The 23,520-nt window shown below is 36.5% G+C and overlaps 1 protein-coding gene and 1 long non-coding RNA gene across 2 annotated transcripts in view; one reads left to right on the plus strand and one right to left on the minus strand.

The window, feature by feature from the left end:
- Positions 1-7,060: 7,060 nt before the first annotated feature.
- Positions 7,061-8,877, minus strand: LOC147076719 (uncharacterized). The gene is made up of 3 exons (XR_015069690.1): positions 8,738-8,877; positions 8,556-8,624; positions 7,061-7,200 (listed from the first exon to the last, which is right to left on the minus strand). It is a non-coding gene; the product is annotated as an uncharacterized LOC147076719 (long non-coding RNA).
- A 597-nt stretch (positions 8,878-9,474) lies between these two features.
- The window catches only part of LOC147076720 (uncharacterized), a 32,180-nt gene continuing 18,134 nt past the window's right edge, over positions 9,475-23,520 (plus strand). The window contains exon 1 of the mRNA XM_085940416.1: positions 9,475-9,594. Within this exon, the coding sequence (XP_085796542.1) occupies positions 9,504-9,594 (91 nt within the window). The 5' untranslated portion in view covers positions 9,475-9,503. The remainder of the gene's footprint in view (positions 9,595-23,520) is intronic.

Here is a 23,520-nt window from a genome sequence, read left to right on the forward strand (position 1 = left end):
TTAAAAATTTTACCAATAATTATTACATCACTTAAATTCTTGTAATTTAGTTTGCCAAGCTTTTTCCTCACATGTAAAGAATAGTTTTTGCATACAGACTTCTCTATAAATTGTATATTAAACCTAATATTTAATAAGGCTATATATCAGCTGGGGCACGGTCTAAAAAGATCGTGTTTAGACGATGCGCGGATTGTGTAAATGACGCGTGCCGAACGAAATATAATTTGTGATAAAAATTAAACATGCGTCCATTTAATGTTCTGTTTATTGTTCTGTTAGTAAAAATAATAATATATTCATTGACATGACATGTTTTGAACATTTTCTTTTTCAAATAAATGGTAACGTTTTTAGTCAACTTTACACGATTTAAGAATAATTAATACTCCCGTCGCCATCACAACACAGATTGACGTGTTCACAGCTCGCTTTCGCTCTTCGATTGCCAGCGAGTCCGAAATTTCGTCGCACCCATAGTTGAAATCCAATCGGGATTATTTTTAGTCTGTATCATTCAACCTGAATCAAACAAACGAAATGGAACCGTTTGGTAAATGTCCACGGAAACGCTTTTCTGACGACTAATTAGTGTTGCCAGTACTTAAAATTAATTCATAACATATTAGTCTCTAAAACAGAAACATATTTATTGAAATGTCAACTTGTTATGAAATTCTAACCTCCTATCGTGGTCTACAATAATGAAAGGAGTTTTACCTACCAATAAAACTCTTATTATTCATGTTGACTTTGAAGTCCTTGAGATAGGGTTTGCTCTTTCTTCTTCGCGTGAGGATATATTCTACTAATTTATTTTCCCTTTTCTTGTCGTTGGTCGTTCCTGTTTTTATTTACTGGTCATACCCGCGCGTAAATTTTTTATGTATGTAATTTGGGATTCTTTTGTCTTCATTATGATATGACTCAAGGAACCAGGTAGAAGTTACCTGGACTTCAAAGTCAACATGAATAATAAGAGTTTTATTGGTAGGTAAAACTCCTTTCATTATTCGAATTTGTCTTTGAAGTCCTTGAGATATCTCTTTGTTATCACCTGGTGTTGGGTATGCCAAATTACTGTATGTGACAATGATTCATTGACGAGGTAAAAGACCATCGTGACTTTCCATGTATATGGTTGAATAGAGAAGTTAATGGGTTCTTTTCCCCTTCTGATGGTGGTGTATCCATCGTTCTCTGGTAGTTGTCGTGAAATGTTGACTCACTACGCCAGATACCTCTCTTTAAGATTATCATTGGGTATATGTACAGTTTAAGGAAGTCACCACTGAGCGGACACTGCCTGGTGGTTCTTGTACCCCTGCTTCCAACAGTACTGACCTTATCCAATTCCCTATAACTGTCCTGGTGGCTGGTTTTGGTGATCCTCTTGAAGATATAAATAATTCCGAAATATCCCTACCTTCCCCTCTTCTAGGGTTTGACATGCAGACGAGTTTCCGTAACCAGAATAATACTGGGTCGATGTTTTGACACGTGGAAGCGCTTAGCTTCCATTCCGATTGACGATGCTTGGCGGTATTTGTATTTGCGCCAAACATTGGCCATACAATTATGTAGTCACGTTTTTCCACCAATCCATTGTCTACTATTACTGAGTAGTGTGAGGCCATGAACCCTTCGTCCCGATGCGAGAAGCAGCCGAGTAGGTAGCTGTCCTGCGAGAGGTTTCGAATAGGTTGTACTCCACCGGTGTTGTTTTCCTAAGATGATCTACCACTCGTCCTGGATCCCAAACCGGTGGTTTGACGGGTTTCGTTTTATGTACCGAAATTGCCTGTAACATATTCTGTTGTACTACCACGTTGATGCTGATATCTACAATGATAATCGGTTTGCAAAAAGTGGTTATGGCTGACTTATGCACCAGGATGGTGTTGTACGACAAACCCTCTTTGTTGTGCATGTTGCCTAGGTATCTGGCCAATTCCATTCGTTGAGGGCTATTATTATCCATTAGGTTCTTGTTACCCATGTCATTGTCTTCCATTTGTTCCAAGCTGGTTTGTAAGTTTTTAGAGTCGAAGGCCGCCATCTGAAAGTAAGGAGTGCCCTTTCTTCACCATTCAATTTGATGTTATTTCCACCCCACCCGAAATTAGCCATAGTTAAAGGAACAGGTCCTGGGTCCTTGGAGGTGGACGGTTGGTCTCCATACCTACTAGTGTCGTATGTAGGTGCGGCATTGTATAAGGAGGTACTATCGCCCTTTTTCGTAAGTCCACTCTTTAAAAGCATTATTTCCAGCTCGGTGCCACTAGTAAGTACTTCCCTTTTTCTGAGTTCAGGTGCGCTAGGACTCGTGAAATTAAGTTTGGTGGGGGAAATATCCACGCCAATCTGAAGTCCTACACTCGGCTGAAGGCGTCGTGAAACAGCGCGCCACTGTCTGTAACGTCTCGTGACACATACGTTGCAATGACATGTGCTGTTTCGCTTGCGAATAAATCCACCTCGGGAACAGAAACAGGGGGGTGGTTGCGGTGTTGATGAGGTGCCATTCGGGAATGAGTTGTCTGCGGGAGAGATGATCTGCCACGCAGTTGTGTATAATGTAGTAAACATGATGTTGGCTAGACTGGTAAATACTAGTATCTGTCGGCATACGTTTAGGAGGGTGACAGATTTTGTGCCGCCCTCGTTGTTGATGTATGGCACCACTGTTTTTTTGTCTGTCTGCAGAAGCAGATCTGATCCTATGATTGATTGTACCTGATTGAATTGCAAACATTTCCTTCCTGTTGGAATGCCATGCCATGGTAACTGGTCTTGTTCCCACGTACCTGATAGGTGGTGTTCATTCAGTTGGGCTTCCTAGCCTGTGTCAGCTGCGTCTGTCATCAGGAAGTGATTGATGTGTGTCAACTCTGAGGAGCCTATCACCTGGAGCCACCACATGATGTCCTGTTAGGCCTGTGGTGGGATTGTCGTCTATTGGCGAGAATGGGACCTCGACAATATTAATGACTGGAGCTTTGTAGCCGTCGGGAATGCAACCTTCCTCGTGGAGGTAGGATGCGAAGTTAAGTCGCCCCAGAAGGGATTGAACAGTTTCTTAGGCGGTCCCCAATGTTGTTGGTCGTCCAGATGCGGTCACCTTTGCTTAGAGTACGGATCCCTGGTGGAGCCCGTACCTCCGATGGAGAACTCCCTTCCCACAGGACGTCGCCCCTTGGGAGTACCCCGGCCATAATTTGAGTTTGAGGGCCTTCCGGGACTTTAAGCTCGGAGGAATCCTTGATAGTGCCTCCCGAGTGAAGGTATCCTTCCGGTAAGGATCTGAGTCATGTTCTCGCAAATTTTATTATGTGTTGTCCCCAAAACCCTCTTCGATTTTTTGGTACAGGCTCATCGCTGTTATGATTTTTTGAGGATTGGTTGCCCAATCCACCTACCCTTGCATACCCTTTCAGAAGCTGTCCCGATGGGAAAACATCGCATTCTGGAGGGCCGCGATGGTCCTCTTCGTCAGATGGTTAGCTGATGACGAGTGGTCGCACCGACGCAACTTGTCATTTAGACCTAACTCTACGACCGTAGGGACAAGAATTGTTTTTTGGGCGTTGTGCCACTCCTTGCTGGTCCCCCTGCTGAAATAAGGTACGTAACGAGGATACCTCAAACATTATCATCTTAATCGACGCTCGTACGTTGAACTTTTCCTCCTGTAGCAGTTCTGCTTCGCCGTCTGCTGTCCATTGCTTTTAGAATATCCTCCTCACGGTAATTCAGATGTTGCGCCATAATCACTGATCACTTAACGTTCACTTAACTATCACTTAACGTTCGTCCAAGATAATTTTTTTTTTGATAATTAGAAACGTCAAATCATAGGCTACATCTGAAACTGTCAAAAGGCAAATCCATAATGAAGACAAAAGAATCCCAAATTACATACATAAAAAATTTACGCGCGGGTATGACCAGTAAATAAAAACAGGAACGACCAACGACAAGAAAAGGGAAAATAAATTAGTAGAATATATCCTCACGCGAAGAAGAAAGAGCAAACCCTATCTCAAGGACTTCAAAGTCAAATTCGAATAATAAATTATTTAGAGGATAATTAAATAACTGGAAATAATTGAAATAAGATTTCTCCACTTGATAAACACAAGGTTCAAAGAATATATTTATTTTATAAAGAAACATTAATAAAGAATGAAGAGATAATACACATAAATTATAATTATTGAATCCTTCACGATCCTGCTGGGTGTCATATTTGTTTCAAAAAGATTTTTTCTAGTAGTTATATATTTTTCAGAAGTGTTTTAAAATAACGTAAGTATGACATTTCTAAATCTTGTAATTATTCGTTGAATAAAAAAAAATATTTATTACACATGGCAAATATAAATGTACAATATAGCTGGATAACATCTATGATAGCTGCGGGGCTATTCTAACGTATCCAAACGGATGTGTTAAAAGGTTAAAACGGCTAATTATGATAAAATTATCAAAATTAACACATTTGCTATTCTCGCGGTCATTTGCGTAAGAAAGTTAACCGATATCCCTGTCAAAGTTAGCGGCACCTCGATGTGCCGTGCTACTGCGAGAACGAGAGAAAATATGTCAATTTTACATATTGAAAATTGAGATGCAAGATAATATGCAAAGTTTCAAACCACAATTTGTGGTTCGGTTCTACGGATTCTATGGTTAGAATCATAGATGTTCGTTTCGCGGATGTCAAATAACTGTTCGTAATATTTTTTTATCTTTTTTCTACATTCTACCGCAATGGCATTTATTCTTGCGATTCATTTGCACGCCGAGGAAGTAAGAAGACAGCGTGTACAAGAGATACGCGCGCTGAATATAGAGCGAAGGAGGATACGCGATAGTCAGAATCCTTTTGATGTAACGGACACGTTCTTTCGACAATTATACAGACTGTCGAAAGAAATGGTGATCGAGATAGTGACCAAATTGGACTCCGTGTTGATGAGAGGCATACCCAAAGGAATTCCTGTCCAAATTCAGGTAATTAAAGTCACAAATTACTTCGACATTTAGTAGCTATACTTAACCCTACTTTATGACAGCGGAAGATAACATCATGGGTAAGATACATTTACTCAGTTTGACAACAGCACATGTAAATACCTACCTACTTCATCTTTAAGCATTCACCACGACAGATTAACAAGATTTGAATATTATGTTATTGAATAAACTTGTTTCCTTTGTTTACTTTCATTACGAATAACTCAAACAAACAATTCATTAACACGACATTTATTTTTATGCAGGTATGTGATATGGACATGAACATTCTAGCAGTGAGTGCAAGATTCCCAGGCAGTGTTCATGACCAATTTATATTCAATCAATCGATGGTCAAAGTGGAAATGGAACGATTGCACAACGAAAGAGTTGGAAATTTTGTTCTCTTGGGTATGTCGAACTTTACTAGTGTGCACTATTTATGGCGGATCTTAACAAACATTTCAAATTTATTTAAATCCCGATTTCAGTCGAAAACATATTAAAATTAACAGATTGTCATTGTTCATTGTCGTTCTTCATTTCCTCTTGTTATTGATTGATCCAAAAAACATTTCAGGTGATTCAGGGTATGCGGTAGAAAAATATATGCTCATTCCGATTCTACGTGCCGAGGTAGATTCACCTGAAGCTCGCTATACGGCTGCCCACTGCTCAACAAGGAATGTCATAGAGAGACTGAACGGTGTGTTGAAAGCAAAATTTAGATGCCTTCGAGGGGATAGAGCCCTCCATTATAAACCTGAGAAGGCAACCAAGATAATATATGCGTGTTGTATTCTGCATAACATGATGCAACATTATAGGTAATTATTGAAGTTTCAAGTAAATGAAAACATTACTTAAATAGATGTGACATTGGACTGAGTCTGTCATGTGCTAACACATCTCTTTTTCTTTCTTTTTCAGGATACCGAATCTAGAACCTGTTGATGAGCCTGTCCTATCGGAATAATGTCCTAATCGGAAGAATCGTGTATAATGAGACGCGGAATCAAAATAGATTAAGGGAGGCATATGCTACTCGTCAACGAATTGTTGACATCTATTTTGGTGACGATTAACACAATCACTATACCAGTATCTAATGGACAGGCTCGTTTTCAGCGCTCAATAACTCATTCGACACCGTTCCACATGTATGTGCCAAATAATTTAGCCTGTATTCAAACGTATATATGATATACGAAGGAGATGCAGCTAATGTTGGACAACAAGAAGACCAGCATCATCCCTCGTCATTTGCAGCTCGCCATCCGCAACGAGGAGCTGAACAAGCTGCTCTCCGGCGTCACCATAGCCCAGGGTGGAGTGCTGCCCAATATCCAGGCGGTGCTCTTGCCCAAGAAGACTGAGAAGGCGTGAAAAAAAATCTTATCGTCTATGATTACATGCAATAATCCATCTATCGTCGTACAAAAGGCCCTTTTCAGGGCCCCCATTTTTATTCAAATTCGACTGGTAGCGAACGTGTCGAGGTCGTTATTGTTGCTTATGAGATGACATTTATTATTTAACGAATCACTGGTCAAATTGGAAATGGAACGATTGCATAACGAAAGAGTTTTAACTTAAAGTTTAGTGTGCACTATTTATGGCGGATCTTAACAGCCTACCTCCACCCTTCGCCACTGGCACTGCCAGTAACAAACATTTTCGTTTCGTTTTACATTTACCCGTATTCCGTAGACATCAAAGGAATCAAAATTTTGCATAGTTATGAGTGTGGTTACTTATTTCTTAAGAAGATGGTTGCGCTTTGTAGTTATTAATTATAATAATTTTCTGCACTCATATTGAAATATGGAACTATTCATCATAATGCCTCGGCTCATTTATTGAATGTTGCTATTATTAATAATTTTATTTTCAATGAATTTATTCACACGCCGGCCGCTCCGTGTGCAACTAATTAAATTTGATAAAAACGTTCCCGTTCACCCGGCCGAACGGTATTTAATGAAACAACAATGTATAACGTTTCAAATTTATTTAATCGAAAACATATTCAAAAAACAGATTGTGATCATTGAAATCTTAGTTCTGCATTCAGCTGACGAACGTGAAGCAGATGATGTAGTCGGTTGCAGCTTTCGTCTTCTCTCTCGGTCATCTTCGTTATTCTCTTGTTTCCTTTTGGTTTTCTTGGTATTGACTGATCTAAAAACATTTCAGGCAAATTAGGTTATGCGGTTGAGAAACCCACTGTTCAACGAATATGGTAGAGAGACTCAACGGTGTACTTAAAACAAAATTTAGATGCCTACGAGCGAACAAAAAGCAACAAAAATAAAAAAAATATATGCATATTGTATTCTGCACAACGTGATACAAGAATTTAGGTAATTTAAGTTCAAGTAAATGAAAACAATAGGTACTTAAATAGATGTGACATTGGATTGAGTATGTCATGTATTGTGCTAACAAATCTCTTTTTTTTCAGGATACCGAATCTAACTTGTAGATGACCCTGTCCCATCTGAATTTATATATACTGACACTTGGAATGCCAATAGGATAAGGCAGGCGTATTCTGCTCAACAGAGAATTGTCAACAGATATTTTGGTGCCAATAATTAATTAAATAAATGCGGCGTAATAAATAACTAACCTTTTATCCAATATATTATCGACAAATGACTGAAATATGCCAAATTTATCATAATGCACATACTATTATGTACTTATTCTGTTTTATACTTTTATATATAATAATTATATTGTATTATATTAACATTAATAAAAATTGTTAGTAATGGTTTTATACTAGGATTATTTTTTTTACAACACATATACATAATTTCTCCTGATACAATACTCTCTTTTGATATCGTAGTAGGGTGGCCCTCGACTTTAAAATAATTCGTTATTTCGTACATTTCTTACAATGTAGATTCTTGTTGATAATGCAAAAACTGTAATCTACCACGCAGTTGCTACTCTCTCCTCCGTTCCCTGTCACCTTCTCAAATATATAAAAGGGTGGTATTCGACTATTTATATATATTTAACAAGTTTCTAAAGAAACACCCGTTAACTTTATTACTTACACCCATTGATAAATAAATAATATTTTAATGTACACTTTCTGAGGAACTAATTACGTGTGAAAGTCGAGGGCCACATGTATTAAGTATAGATATGGCAGGCGTATGTACTACTTACTTACTAAATAAATATTGTTTGTTTACATACTGCATACATAATATTATATTAGTGTAAAGCAAGTATGAATGCAGTCAATCAGTCATGATGAACTAGTCTAGGTGAATGCTATTTTGATATGGTTAAAATATATAGATATTATATAATGAATGTATGATAATAGTACTTTCGTCTGGTTATTCTCCAATAAAAGGTTGGAAACATCCCTATTCATGGCCGGCAACATTGATGGAAAAAATATAAGACAAGCTGTATGTTTGCGGTGTTTTTTCAATCATTTTCCTACACCAAGGTTTTCTTCAATATTTTTTATATAAAAAAATATGAAACAAACAATATTTAACTATTACCTCTAGGCCGGGGTTGCAATGGTGTGCTCTCGGCTTCTTCCACAGGATGACGCCTTGATATTTTACGTGCTGGAATATAAAAAAGTTTTGTACTATAGTTGCATAATAATCCCAAGAAAATAATATACCTACTGTTCCATACACACAAACAATATTGTAATATTTAAATTATATATTCTTACCGTCAAAATCTTTGTCCCGTTGACAATTGACTTTACGTATATTATCTATATTTTATGCAATTGACATGAGTGGCAAAATTGTAGGTTAAGTTTGGTTACGTTTGACGTTTGACATTTATATAAACAAAGCTCGCGCCGTTCGGGTACCAGAGACAACGCGGCACGAGCATGACCGATTTTAACCGAAGTCAAAAATCATAGATAATATACCAGCAAATAACGTACGTACTTCACGCCGTAGTTAGCCGTTTAAACCGGATATGAAAGTTAACTGCCGCTAAAGTGATAATATCTGACAGTGTGCCTAAATAACAAATGTGTTAACTTGGACCAATGGTAACATCGTAAATGTGCTAAAGTGATAATTGTTAAGAATAGGCCTACTGGTCACATTTTTCACCGCCATTTTGTAACAGCAGTTCTAGTAGATTTCTACAATATCCAGTCACATGACATACCGCCATTTTGTTAAGCAGTCGATCCAACAGATTTCTACAGTCTGGACTGCATACAAATCATTTAATACCTCTTAGGTGTATGCCTGATAGTCTGATACACCCCCCTGGGTGCGGTGACAAAATGCGACCCTTGACTAATATAATATGTAGGTACTCATAGACAATATACTACGACAATCGTTGAAATTGGCTGAGCTAGCGGATATAGAATAAGGTGTTTACACTTGGTTGACAAAAAGATGGCAACACTGTGCTAATTTGACATTTCGGATTAGTCTATGCGTTTCGGTTTCGAAACATATTTTCTTATGACAATAGTAACTAATATAAACAAAATGAAACCGTATATTGTTCTAATTACTAAACTTCAAAGAAACGCCCTGTTGACTTACATGGAAGGTACGTAAATATTTATTTGTAATGCTTTTGGGTCGTATCTTTACGCACAAAGTGACAGTTAAGTGTTAACATTAACAATAAACATAAACTGCAGTACCTATCTGATAGAAATTACAAGATATGTGTCATGGCTTGCTTTTTCGTACAAGGTGGTTGGGTGGGTTAGTTGCATTGATGTGAAGCTAATTAGGTTCTCCATTTATATCTTTAATTTTCTTTATGGCCAGGATTAAACATTTTGTGTAGTATTCTTGAGTAAAGTTGATGAAATGCCACACAATTCGAGATGTGTTGCCGTCACATGGACAACAGTCATCATCCCTCAATTTAAATCTTTTTAGATAAGCTCGCACCGCTCCGTGGCCTGTCAGTATTTGTGTGAGTTCGTGTGATATTTTTAAGTTCCTGGCAAGAGTGATATATTATAGATCAGAAGATTGGGTAAAGCCAGCAGAGCATCTCCCACCCGGAGCCAGTCTCGGGCACTATACATGGAAAGCCCTAAACAGACTGAGAACCATGGTAGGGCGCAACCGATGAAGTGGGGGTTCTCTGATGACCAAACCTGCAAGTTCGGTGAAATGCAAAGTACGGAGCATCTATTTTCATGCAAGGCTTGCCCAGTAAGCTGCAACTTCGACTAGATCCTACAAGCCGAGGAAAATAGTGGTTGCCTTCGGTAACATCTGGAGTGTATCTCATATTTTTCCACACTCGCTATCTATAGCTTGTTATACGACATCCAATATGGCAAGCCGGGTCCCCATTAATTTTCTGTTCCCTTCAGCGACATTCATGCCGAGTGCTTCTTACTATGTTCCATGTAAACAATAATTTATATTTCTATCATCTTTTCAGAAAATCCCGTGCTGGTGAATTTACCATTGAATCAATGTGATACCAAGAAAACAAAGCAGCTCTGGATGAAACTAAATGATAAGCTTAACGCTCTGGGGCCGATGCGCACACCCATACTTTGGAAGAAGGTAAACCCACAGTTCCATAGAATAAAAATTGATAGTAGAGACCAGGTATGTTGAAGAAAAATCATTTCCTATGCCTATCAAGGATAAAAAATAATATTGCCTACATACAAGATACACCAGTGGCGAAGGGTGGAGGTAGGATGTTAAGATCCGACATAAATAGTGCACAATAAACTTTGTCAGCCACAGTCCACAGTCTACCTCTACCCTTCGTAGCTGATCTCTTGTCATCATTTGCACCAATCTTCATCAATTATTGTCAATTTAAAATTCATCGCTGTTTGTGTTTACAGTATATTGAATAAAACACCATATTATCTTGTTATGTAGATTTTTTTAAATTAAAACTATTTTCTCCATGGAGCTGTACTTTTTTCAGATGTGGTGCGACCTGGTCTTTTCGACCAAACGAACTATGCACCGATTCCAGAAAGCGAGGGAAAGAGGCTGGGTGGGCGCACTTCGATTAACAGACTTGCAGAGAAGGATCGCTGTGTTGATGGCATCTCTTACTGTGCCGGGGGTTAGCGAAGACAGACCGACGCAAGACGTAATTTTTTAGTTATTTCCAAAAACATGGTTCAGACAATTTTGATAAAGCTTGCGCTCTCTTACACCTTAGTATCTTGGACATTAACTCTTGATTATTTTTAAAGGACAAATACAATGCTTCAGTGCAATTCAATCAATTAGGATTCGGAGAATGCTGGCTAGGTCATCATGCCAGAAGTTTTCTGGCAAGATGGAGCCGCCAATGACAGCCATATATTTGAATGTCTATACAAATAACAATGACCGACAAAATTTAGTTTGCACTATTTATGTCGGATCTTGACATGCCTACCTCCACCCTTCGTCACTGCCATATTCGATCCCAAGGTAAGTTATTCGTGCTTTCACAGAGTAGAGGTTGTATCAACAGATAAATGGATGTTAGCCACTTGCTCAGACTATTAAGTCCAATCACACATTGAAAAAAATGTGTTAATTTGTCACACCCGGGATTTGATTCTGAGACCCACAAATTTATAGGCCAACACGTTAACGTACGCCCATCGCACGCGCAATTATCTAACCTGCCAAAAGTAAATAAAACTTTTTTTAAATAATGATTCAAAAATTCCGCTGAGTGGGACACAGAAGAAAAAAGATGTTTTATAAGGAAAATTCTATGGATTCCTTTACCAATCGTGAGAAATTTTCCTTATCCGGACCACGCTTCTTTACCTATCGTTCGAGAAGTTGGTATTTTACTTTTTAGGAAATTCGAAGGAAGAACTACATGCGGTGGAAACGCAAGAATCTAATATGATAAAAAAAACAACCGTGAAAGTCTCAAACATTATATAATCTAGGTAGGTACCAACTAGTAATGTACCTACGTGAGTGTTTTGTACTTATCTTTAAAATGGAAGAATTTTTAGCTAATTGTCATTGAAGTTTACTTCTAATGCCATATTTTGTTGTTGACAATAGTTAAGAAATATAATTAATTTTGATGGCTAAATCTGATTGATTTGAAATACTTAACAGGACAGAGAATAACTCTATTTTCCTGGAGAGCAACCTCGAATAGTATTGCGTATGTTTTTTTTCCGACCATGTCCAATCCTAATAGGATTATAATATGCGCCTGCACAGAGTGGAGGTTTGTATTAATAGATTTTGTTTTTACGAGAAATGGATGGATTGCGTATGTAAAAATTAGTTTAGATTGACGTGCGATTTGTTAGTAGAAGATTTGTCTAGAAGTCCGGAATTAGTGTCCGAACTACTCGCATTTCTAAATCATTTAATCATATATTTGGCAATGCAAATATTTTTTATGCTGTACGTATTAGATATTATTGTGTGATGTAAGTTGTTCTTGTGAACATTTAAAAACAAGGGTGATGAGTAGGCTTAGGATTTTTAGGTACTAAAAAATGAATAAAAGGTACCTGTAGATATAAGTGGAAAATATGTTATTAAAATTTCATAATTATGTGCTAAAAAACAAAAATAGGTGCTAAAAATTTAAGTAAGTATTACAATAAATAATATATAATTCAACAGTTTAATTTATTATTTATTCACAAAAGGAAAACGTTTTATTGTATTAAATAATAAAATAAAGCTTCAAATTTTCGAAAGTGAATCTTTGACGATTTGATGGAAAAACATCTTTCTACTTCTACAGATGTTATTATTGCGTATGTAAACGAAACTATTTCATCAATAGTTTAATAATACTTTTATTAATTTAATCACCTTGTCAGATATTTCCTTAGGTATTATTACCAAGAGAGAGAACAAGCATAATATAATTTATTGGTAAGGGTTAGTTTAATAATATAAAAGTAAAATTGAAACACAATTTTATATTTATTGTTTTAAAAGAGAGTTACAGAGCAATGTTACATTGTAGTAGGTAGATAGTAGGTTGAAAGAATAGAATATTATTCAAGACAGGTTTCCTTTTTCGTTTAAACTGTAGACTCCGGTGGTAACTCCAAAAGGACGAGTGTCGTAAGGGATGCAGACGACGAATGCCATTCCATTGTTTTTTTGACAGTTTTTGAATTGATCGCATCGTGTGGCCACTTCAATAAACTTCCCATTATCTTTGCGCGTTCGTTGGCGAGGCGTGTCAACACAGTGATTCATTCTATTGGTTGGATCTGCTCACCGAGTGACTTTTCTTATAGGTGTTGGTTCGAACCAGGATGCTGTGAACTGCAGATTTATTTTTGAAAACCCGTCGTATGAAATGTCTATTTGTTAGGTACTTTATTTTGTTATAATAAGCCTTTCGGCGGGGAATTCGTACAAAAGTATAAATTTAGGTTTATTTAGTTGACAATAATATCAATATATGGCAAGGAAGAGTAGGTAGCCACAATAATATACTAAATACAAACATTGCCAGTTCGAGCCTAGTGCGAAAGGTACTGGCCTTTCATCCCAAGGTTCGTCGTTCGAACCCCTGATTCCCTCACTGTCACAATATATTTACAAGATTTTGATTGCGATTCACTTATATAACTAAATACAACTGCTGTTTCACTACACAAACGTTATTATGTCTTATGGCCTGTTGTAGTGTTAAAAAGGAAAAAGTAGAAAAAATTTTATATTTAACACGTGTGCAAAATATGCGACGTTTATATATCTCGTGAAGTTATCTATAGTCTTCCTCGCTCAGGCAATCAGTACGCATGATCATGGCGGCTCTCAGAGATCTATACAATTTGCGATTCGCATAGCTGGTGGTAATGAGATAACGAACGTCGTACACTCGGTTTGGACGATATTGAAACAACCTCTCCCTTTTTCATGGACTATCGATGTTTCAGTTGTTGGTAGACCTTCGGAAATTACTGATTGTTTGCCTTTCGGGCTATATGACCAACTAACAATTATAAAAGTCTAGGCGAGAGTACGCACCTAATACTTTGACACGAACTAAAACGCCGACCTTCAGTTAGTGTTCGAAAAGGAGTATGGTTAGCGACATAACTATACAAATCTAGCCTAGTAGTCAATTATGCCACTCAATAGCCGTGCGACCACCTCGCGACAAAGTACTAATAACATGTATATAAGTCCCGTAGCTCTTTATGACAAGTCAAAAACAACTTCTCAGTACAAACTATGGAAGAGCCGAAATAAAATTGGTCAAAAGACCATAAACAGGTAGTAAGTAAGAATAATCGTTTAGTAATAGAAGATAAATGTATCATTTTTAACACTTTTTAATAAATGTAATGAAAAATTTATGTAAAAATTTCAGTTCAGAAATCGAGAGTTCTCAGGCGTAATTGTAACGCTGTGATCAGAGACTCCGATATACTCGTTCCGTAGATTTTTGTGCTGTCATTTTTGAAATGTGTATTATGTGCTTGATATATACCTACTTAATGTCTATAGAACTTTGAAAATAAAACATGTGAATTTTTTTTGCATGAAATATGATATGTACATATTTGATTAAATTTGGTACAAGTATTAAAAATGTATAAAAATAAAAAAATTGGTACTTATAAATTCCTGTGCTGTACAATTATGAACGATGAAAATTTATACTAATTAAATTAGATTAAGGTAGAGCTAAGCTATTATTGTAAAATTATTGTAAACTCGTACATATGTTTATGTACGCGTAGTTATAAAATACAGATTTTTTTATGTACTAAAAACCCGTAAAATCCATTAAATATTAAAAAATAACGAGTAGAGATACTCGAGACCTTGCCTTAGATGGGTTTCTACCCATAATCAACAGTTATTCTTGATGGCACTTCAAATGAATGAAGACATAAGATATTAAAATTTCATACGTAAAAATAGCTTTGACCCTGAAAATTTACAAAAAATATCCCGCCGAAATATTCGGCCCAGCTGTTTTGCGTCACACGGAGAAATAAGATTAAAGATTGCATTTGAATTACTATATTAAAACTCCATTAAAAGATACATAAAATAGTGGTTGCTCATGATTGACACTTCTGTTAAATTAAGGCATTTACATGTTTACATGTGAAAATTGGGTATACCGTTATAATATTATTACGTGATAAGTTCCGTTCTGAGGGTAACAATCGAATGAGAAAGTTATTTTGGGGCTAACTAGTTTGATTAAAGTTATATAAATTTCTATTGGTTTTGAATGATTTAGAGTGGTGGAAAAATATCATGGGAAATTTTGATGGGCGTTACGTCTATATTTTATCGTTTAAGATTAAGGGTTGCCACCCCTTATTTCATATACGAATACTTATTACAATAGCTTATTGGAAAGCTAAAAACCTTTTCTTTCATTTGAATACATAAAAACATAAAAAATCGACTATTTCTTATGAGTCATTCTTAATGCGTATTTACGAAACGTATTTCAGAGGCTATATAAATAATCACGGTCAACGTATAGTTTTGTGAAAATAATATAAAGTAAATTCAGCTCGACTTTAGTGAAAGTTATTTCTATTAGAAAGTTATCATATATAGAAGATATACCACATACTACATATATAGATAGATTTAGTGCGAAAGGGACAGATTTGCTATCCCTTAGGGACTATTTTTACTGGATCTCAATCCAGAGAGTATAAAAAGGGACCCCTTTTCTATACAAGCAACAGTTTACCAGTCCAGCAGTTCATCAAGTCACCGATCCTCCAGTAATAGAGAGACACGGTTCTCAGCAGTTTTCGCGAATCTTCCTACAAATAAGTCCTCCACCGGCGAGGCGAAAAGTACCGCGAAATCGTTTAAAAGTTCTCCTTCGGCGAGGCGAATAGTAATCAGCTCAATCGTGACGTATTCGGCGGAGTAATATCTTTTTCGTTCCGTTCCAGAAAAATCCACGGGGATTTCTCTTCGTGTTTTTGGGGATGACGTAATCGAAATAAATTACGCAAGAGTTTGTTTTTAAATGAAAACAAATTAATAAATCGAGTTTGTAATTAATAAAAATAAACTTTAGAAACTATTAATAAACTATTAGCAAATAAGTTTGTAAATATTAATGACTTTTAATAAATAAGTTTATAAATATAAATAAACCTTTTGTAAGCAGTTAATAAAATAAAGACTATTTTATAAAATTAATATTATGTGAATACAATACGACCGTGACATTGTATAAGAAAATATTTTACGAAATAAAAATATTTATCGAACATTTACGTGTACATTCCTCTAATTGAGTGTGAACATTTAGAAACTTTTTGAGAGGTTTCATAGAGATTATATAATGATCAAATAAATAGTTTACGGACATCTTCATAAGTTTTAATTGTTTGAACAATATTAAATAATATGATCGTGACACTGTGAACATAGAACCTGAATAAATTTGGTATAACACCAACCAAGAGTTTTATTTACGGATAATCAAAAGTTGTGTTACCACAAGGGAGATCCACCCTCCTAGTTCATCCCTAGTATCATTAGTGACAACCTGGTTAACATTTTGAGCTAACCGCGAGCCGGGTCACGTCAACTTTACAGTACATGAAGTTAACAAATCTAGACATCGGTGTATAGTTTAACGGTTAATCCAAGTATAATTTGTAATTAAACTTACTTAAATATAACAAATCAAATTATTTCGTAAGTCGAACATCAGTGAAAGAAATGAGAATGGAAACTGCTCGAACCGAGAACACAAAGATAGTGCTGCCCGCTACTAACTGTGGGTAATCGATGGATAGGTGCCACACGGTACAAGCATTTAAATGAGTAAACTGTCACATTAAAACGGCTTTTTACCTGTGAGTACCTATAATATGTTCCTTGATACGCTTTTTAAGGGAACATTTAAAAGGACAGGTGTCACAATGGAACGATTTTTCACCTGTGTGGGTAAGTAGTCTATGACTCCTGAGACTTCTTTTAAATTAAGATTTAAACAGGCAAATGTCACATTTAAACGGCTTTTCATCTGTGTGGTTAAGTTTATGTTGTTTAATAAGCTGTCTATCCGAGCATTTAAATATACAGATATCACATTTTAACGTCTTTTGACCTGCATGGGTAAGTTTATGTTGTTTGAGACCACCCTTACGAAAGCATTTAAATGAGCATATGTCACATTTAAACGACATTTCACCGGTATGGATAAGTTTGTGTCGGTCGAGACTACTTTTCAAAGAGCATTTGAATGGACATGTGTCACATTTAAACGGCTTTTTACCTGTATGGGTAAGTTTGTGTCGGTCGAGACCCACTTTAAGCGAACATGTAAATGGGCAAATGTCACATTTAAATGGTTTTTCACCTGTATGGTTAAGTTTATGGAGGTCGAGACCCTCTTTCAGCGAAATGTAAATGGGAAAATGACTCATTTAAACGGCTTTTCAGCTGTATGGATAAGTTTATGTTTGTTGAGGCTAGCTTTAAGCAAACATGTAAATAAGCAAATGTCACATTTAAATGGCTTTTCACCTGTATGGTTAAGTTTATGGAGGTTGAGACCGCCTTGACGCGAGCAATTAAATGAGCATATATCACATTTAAACGGCTTTTCACCTGTATGGCTAAGTTTGTGTGGGTCGAGATTCTTTTTCAGCGAACATGTAAATGGGCAAATGTCACATTTAAACGGCTTTTCACCTGTATGGGTAAGTTTGTGTCGGTTGAGATTCTTTTTCAGCGAACATGTAAATGTGCAATTGTCACATTTAAACGGCTTTTCACCTGTATGGGTAAGTTTGTGTTGGTTGAGATTCCCTTTCAGCGAAGATGTAAATGAGCAAATGTCACATTTAAACGGCTTTTCACCTGTATGGCTAAGTTTGTGTGGGTCGAGATTCTTTTTCAGCGAACATGTAAATGGGCAAATGTCACATTTAAACGGCTTTTCACCTGTATGGGTAAGTTTGTGTCGGTTGAGATTCTTTTTCAGCGAACATGTAAATGTGCAATTGTCACATTTAAACGGCTTTTCACCTGTATGGGTAAGTTTGTGTTGGTTGAGATTCCCTTTCAGCGAAGATGTAAATGAGCAAATGTCACATTTAAACGGCTTTTCACCTGTATGGGTAAGTTTGTGTTGGTTGAGATTCCCTTTCAGCGAAGATGTAAATGAGCAAATGTCACATTTAAACGGCTTTTCACCTGTATGGGTAAGTTTGTGTTGGTCGAGATTCCCTTTTAGCGAACATGTAAATGGGCAAATGTCACATTTATATGGCTTTTCACCTGTATGGTTAAGTTTATGGAGGTTGAGACCACCTTTACGCGAGCACTTAAATGAGCATATATCACATTTAAACGGCTTTTCACCTGTATGGATAAGTTTATGTTTGTTGAGGCTAGCTTTATGCAAACATGTAAATGGGCAAATGTCGCATTTAAAAGGCTTTTCACCTGTATGGGTAAGTTTGTGTCGGTCGAGACCTCTTTTCAGCGGACATGTAAATATGCAAATGTCACATTTAAATGGCTTTTCACCTATATGGTTAAGTTTATGGAGGTTGAGACCACCTTTTCGCGAACACCTAAATGAGCATATGTCACATTTAAACGGCTTTTCACCTGTATGGATAGGTTTATGTTTGATGAGGCTAGCTTTAAGCGAGAATTTAAATGGGCAAATGTCACATTTAAACGGCCTTTCACCTGTATGGGTAAGTTTATGGAGGTTGAGGCCACCTTTACGCGAGCATTCAAATGAGCATATGTCACATTTAAATGGCTTTTCACCGGTATGGGTAAATTTGTGTCGGTCGAGATTACTTTTCAAAGAGCATTTAAATGAACATGTGTCACATTGAAACGGCTTTTCACATGTATGGGTAAGTTTATGTCGGTCGAGATATGATTTAAACGAGAATTTTATTTGGCAAATGTCACATTTGAACGGCTTTACACTTGTTTTGGTAAGTTTATGTCGAATGACAGAACTTTTTTTATGCAATTGACTTGCAGTCGTATCATTGTGAACAATAATGTGACACTTTAAATCTGTAAGGGTTTCAAAAACAGCGCTACATTCACTGCAAATAAAGTTATTTGGAAAATACTTCACCTTTCTCAACATAATTCGTACATCTTTTGATATATTTTGTAATAGGCCAACTCTTTTCATATTTTGCTGATCTACCGTAATCTCGGAATACGGCATCACATCTTCCCAGGATTTATTTGTATTTGTAGATTCCATGGGATCATTTTGATCATTACTCTGTACAGTTTTGCTACCCGATGATTCCTCATCGGCACTGTGACATCCTGAGAAATGCTGCTCGGTTTTTAATTTGGATTGACTTGCAATCGTAACACCGTGGATAATCTTGTGGCTGCTTAGACCTTTAATGGACCCAAAAACTGCGCTACATTCCCTGCAAATAAAGTGACGTGAGAAATGCTTCACCCTTCTCAACATAATCCGAATATCTTTTGGTATATTACGTATTAGAATTTCCTGTTTGATATTCTGTACGTCTATAGTTATCTCCGAGTGAAGCACTATGTCGTCCCGTTTTCCTCCGGATGTAGATTCCAAAGCTTTGGCGTTATCGTTTTTAATGACCGTGATGTCTGAAGTGTGAGTGTTGCTACCCAGCCTATCGGCACTTTGACGTCCTGGGAAACGTTGCTCGGCAAACATCTGCAAATTTAAAAGCTTTAATGTAGTTTTAGAAGGTACAACACCGAATATTATTAAGTATAATCTCCGTATCTTTCCATATTGGTAGTATTTCACATTTACAAAATATTAATATGTCAATAATCTATCTTTAGTTTAGATGGGAATAAATAATTGTTATCTATATCATTCATTCCGACCATTTTCGATCCCAATAAGATCGTATGAACCCCTCAGGGTGGAGGTTTGTATACACAAATTTTGTTTTTACTAGAAACGGATGTCAGCCACTTTCTCAACCTAATAGGTCCATACCCTGTCTCATACACGAAATGAAATACAATGTGTACTTGCCAGACCCAGGATTCGAGCATCCACGACGTTATAGGCTGACGCTTAAGCCACGCGGCCTTAGTGAGGAGTCGCTATATAGCAAGCAAAAATAAATATCTTAAATTGGGAAAAAAACATAAAATTAATTTTTAATAAACTATTTCTTTTATTCAAATGAATAATTCACAAGATTTTGAGAATGTAACAATCCAAATATATTAGATAAAATACCGTCGAGGTTCGTATTTTTTTCAATTTTTTTTTAGTGGGTTAGTATGTGAAGTGTTTTCAAGTTATGAATGTTCAATAAAATTAATTTCTTAAAGCATTCGCTGCTAAGTAGATAATGACTTTTTAATAAGCACCTTTAAAATGCACGTTAATTACATCGATCAGCCGCCTGGTCATTACGCGCATGTGCGTCTTCAGCGTCCAAAGTATAAATAAAAGCCAAAATGAAAAATGCAAACATTATTACAAAAATATTAATATTATGTGTGGTTATGGCAGTGATGGCGAAGGTTTGTATGCGTAGAGATCTACGACGTGTCATACATGTTTAGGAAATAATATGTAAACAACAAAACAGATTATTTACATCTACATTTGAAAGCCATCGCCATGGAGAAAGATATTGAAGCAGGGTACTAAATTTATTAATTCAACTGGCGTTTCTACTCATGATAAACGAATCCAGCCTCCGAAGGTCTAAAATAGCACCAGCAGAGCATCGCCTTGAAAGGCTTTCAATATATTGAGAACTGTATTTACAATGATATGAATCTATAACATACATTTTGTGTATAAATCTCTATTGAATACTAAATGAGGTAAGACGCAGGTGGTAAAAGACATTGTCCAGGTTTGAGTCCTGTCAGTTGTCGTAATATTTTTCAAGATTTTTCCAATATGTGTAGGTACCTACTTACCTATTTTCAAATTATGTGTGTATATATTATATTTTATTTTATGTGACACGTTACCGGATGACCGACTGAATGGAACTGAACTTAACTTACATAAATCCTATTTAAAATGCTCTAACGATGTTTTGAAAATAAACAAGGGAAAAAATATTCAATGAATAAAAGATATGCACTCGGCGAGAAAAACGGTAAAAGAAAAAATTTCAAGAACTCAATTGTAATTTTTAAACTTTTTCAATAGAATTCTTAATTTTTTCCATATTACTCCCATGAAAGCTCGGCACGCGAAACAGCAAAAAAATAATATTTGGAAAATTTTGGCAAGTGCACGTAAAATGGTTTGCCACCACTGGTTTAAAAATATAATTTAATTATGGCATACCTTACAGGCGAATCCAGCGACACATAAGAAGGCGTGTGCCAAATGAAAATGAGTTGCCAAACACGGTACATGTGTAAAGAGTGAGATGCTTAGTGAATTATTGAACTGTTATCTATTGTTTTTGAAAATTTTAATTAAACATGGCAATAAAAACCCAATTAACCAAGATTATATTATCTAAGAGAAAAAACCATGGTACAGGTCGGTTTACATGATGCCAGGTGGGAACCGCGCTAATTTACATAGGCGAATTTGGCAAAATTCATGATTTCAAGATTGAAAACCTAACCTTACCTAACAAATGATTGAGTATGTCGGCTGTTTTAAAAAATTCATTGCTGCTGGCTATAAACAGAAGAGAACCAAAACCAATTTCACTCGAACTTTATCCGGGCACATGTGTAAACTACCTACTAAAAATCTGCTGTGGAACTCAAATTTCAAATTCAATGTTAGAAGCATAATTTTCATAGCGGACTGAAGATCTCTACTATTAAAATAATAAGTTTTTACCTATTGAATTTAAATAATTTGACAATATGTAGTTGGCGATATAAACTTACATGTGAATCATTTCGTGTACTTGGCCCAAGGCAGTTGTCAATATAGTTTTTGACTTCCGATGTTTCGTTTTCTACTTTGACGGCAAACTGAAAACAATACAATATCCTTAATATATAAATGAAAAGGGGGCAAATGATTTTGTTGTTAACTACTGCGTGTCACAATATACTATACCGATGTATGGATGGATGGAAGTAAAAAATCAGCCTCAAAATTAGTGAAATCAACACGTTCCTGCTTGACAGAAAATTCCGATGAGAAATCATCATCCGAGCTGTACGAACAATCACTTGAGGTTCCAGTATCAGTATCGGAATCAAAATCTACCGGTTCAATTTTAGTGTCCATTTTCAAGATTTAAGCAATATTATTGCAGGAATATCGGACGAAATAAATTAACATAACGGACGCAATCACTGCCGACTGACAAGATGGCGGTGCGGTGACAAAATGCGACCCATAGACTAATATAATAATATGTAGGTACTCGTAGAAAATATACTACGACAATCGTTGAAATTGGCTGAGCTAGCGGATATAGAATAAGGTGTTTACACTTGGTTGACAAAAAGATGGCAACACTGTGCTAATTTGACATTTCGGATTAGTCTATGCGTTTCAGTTTCGAAACATATTATTTTCTTATGACAATAGTAACTAATATAAACAAAATGAAACCGTATATTGTTCTAATTACTAAACTTCAAAGAAACGCCCTGTTGACTTACATGGAAGGTACGTAAATATTTATTTGTAATGCTTTTGGGTCGTATCCTTACGCACAAAGTGACAGTTAAGTGTTAACATTAACAATAAACATAAACTGCAGTACCTATCTGATAGAAATTACAAGATATGTGTCATGGCTTGCTTTTTCGTACAAGGTGGTTGGTTGCATTGATGTGGAGCTAATTAGGTTCTCCATTTATATCTTTAATTTTCTTTATGGCCAGTACTTCGCGAGGCTTTTGGAGGTCAATTTCATAATTATGCTGTCTATATCGAGTCCTGAGAGTCCATCGCTCCCTTTCTAGTCTAGGGCAGTCGTTGATGAAATGCCACACAATTCGAGATGTGTTGCCGTCACATGGACAACAGTCATCATCCCTCAATTTAAATCTTTTTAGATAGGTAAGCTCGCACCGCTCCGTGGCCTGTCAGTATCTGTGTGAGTTCGTGTGATATTTTTAAGTTCCTGGCAAGAGTGATATATTATAGATCAGAAGATTGGATAAAGCCAGCAGAGCATCTCCCACCGGAGCCAGTCTCGGGTACTATACATGGAAAGCCCTTAACAGACTGAAAACCATGGTAGGGCGCACCCGATGAAGTGGGGGTTCTCTGATGACCAAACCTGCAAGTGCGGTGAAATGCAAAGCACGGAGCACCTATTTTTATGCAAGGCATGCCCATTAAGCTGCAGCTTCGACTAGATCCTACAAGCCGAGGAAAATGGCGTTGCCTTCGGTATCATCTGGAGTTACACATTGTTGCTATTGAAGACCCAACACGACGAAGAAGAGTGTATCTCATATTTTTCCACACTCGCTATCCGTAGCTTGTTATTCGATACCTAATATGGTAAGCCGGATCCCATTAATTTTCTGTTCCCTTCAGCGACATTCATGCCGAGTGCTTCTTACTATGTTCCATGTAAACAAT

This window comes from Rhyacophila brunnea, unplaced genomic scaffold, assembly GCF_057557595.1.
Source record: "Rhyacophila brunnea isolate RB1 unplaced genomic scaffold, BYU_Rbru_1.0 scaffold_13, whole genome shotgun sequence".
In the NCBI taxonomy this organism is placed as follows: domain Eukaryota; kingdom Metazoa; phylum Arthropoda; class Insecta; order Trichoptera; family Rhyacophilidae; genus Rhyacophila; species Rhyacophila brunnea.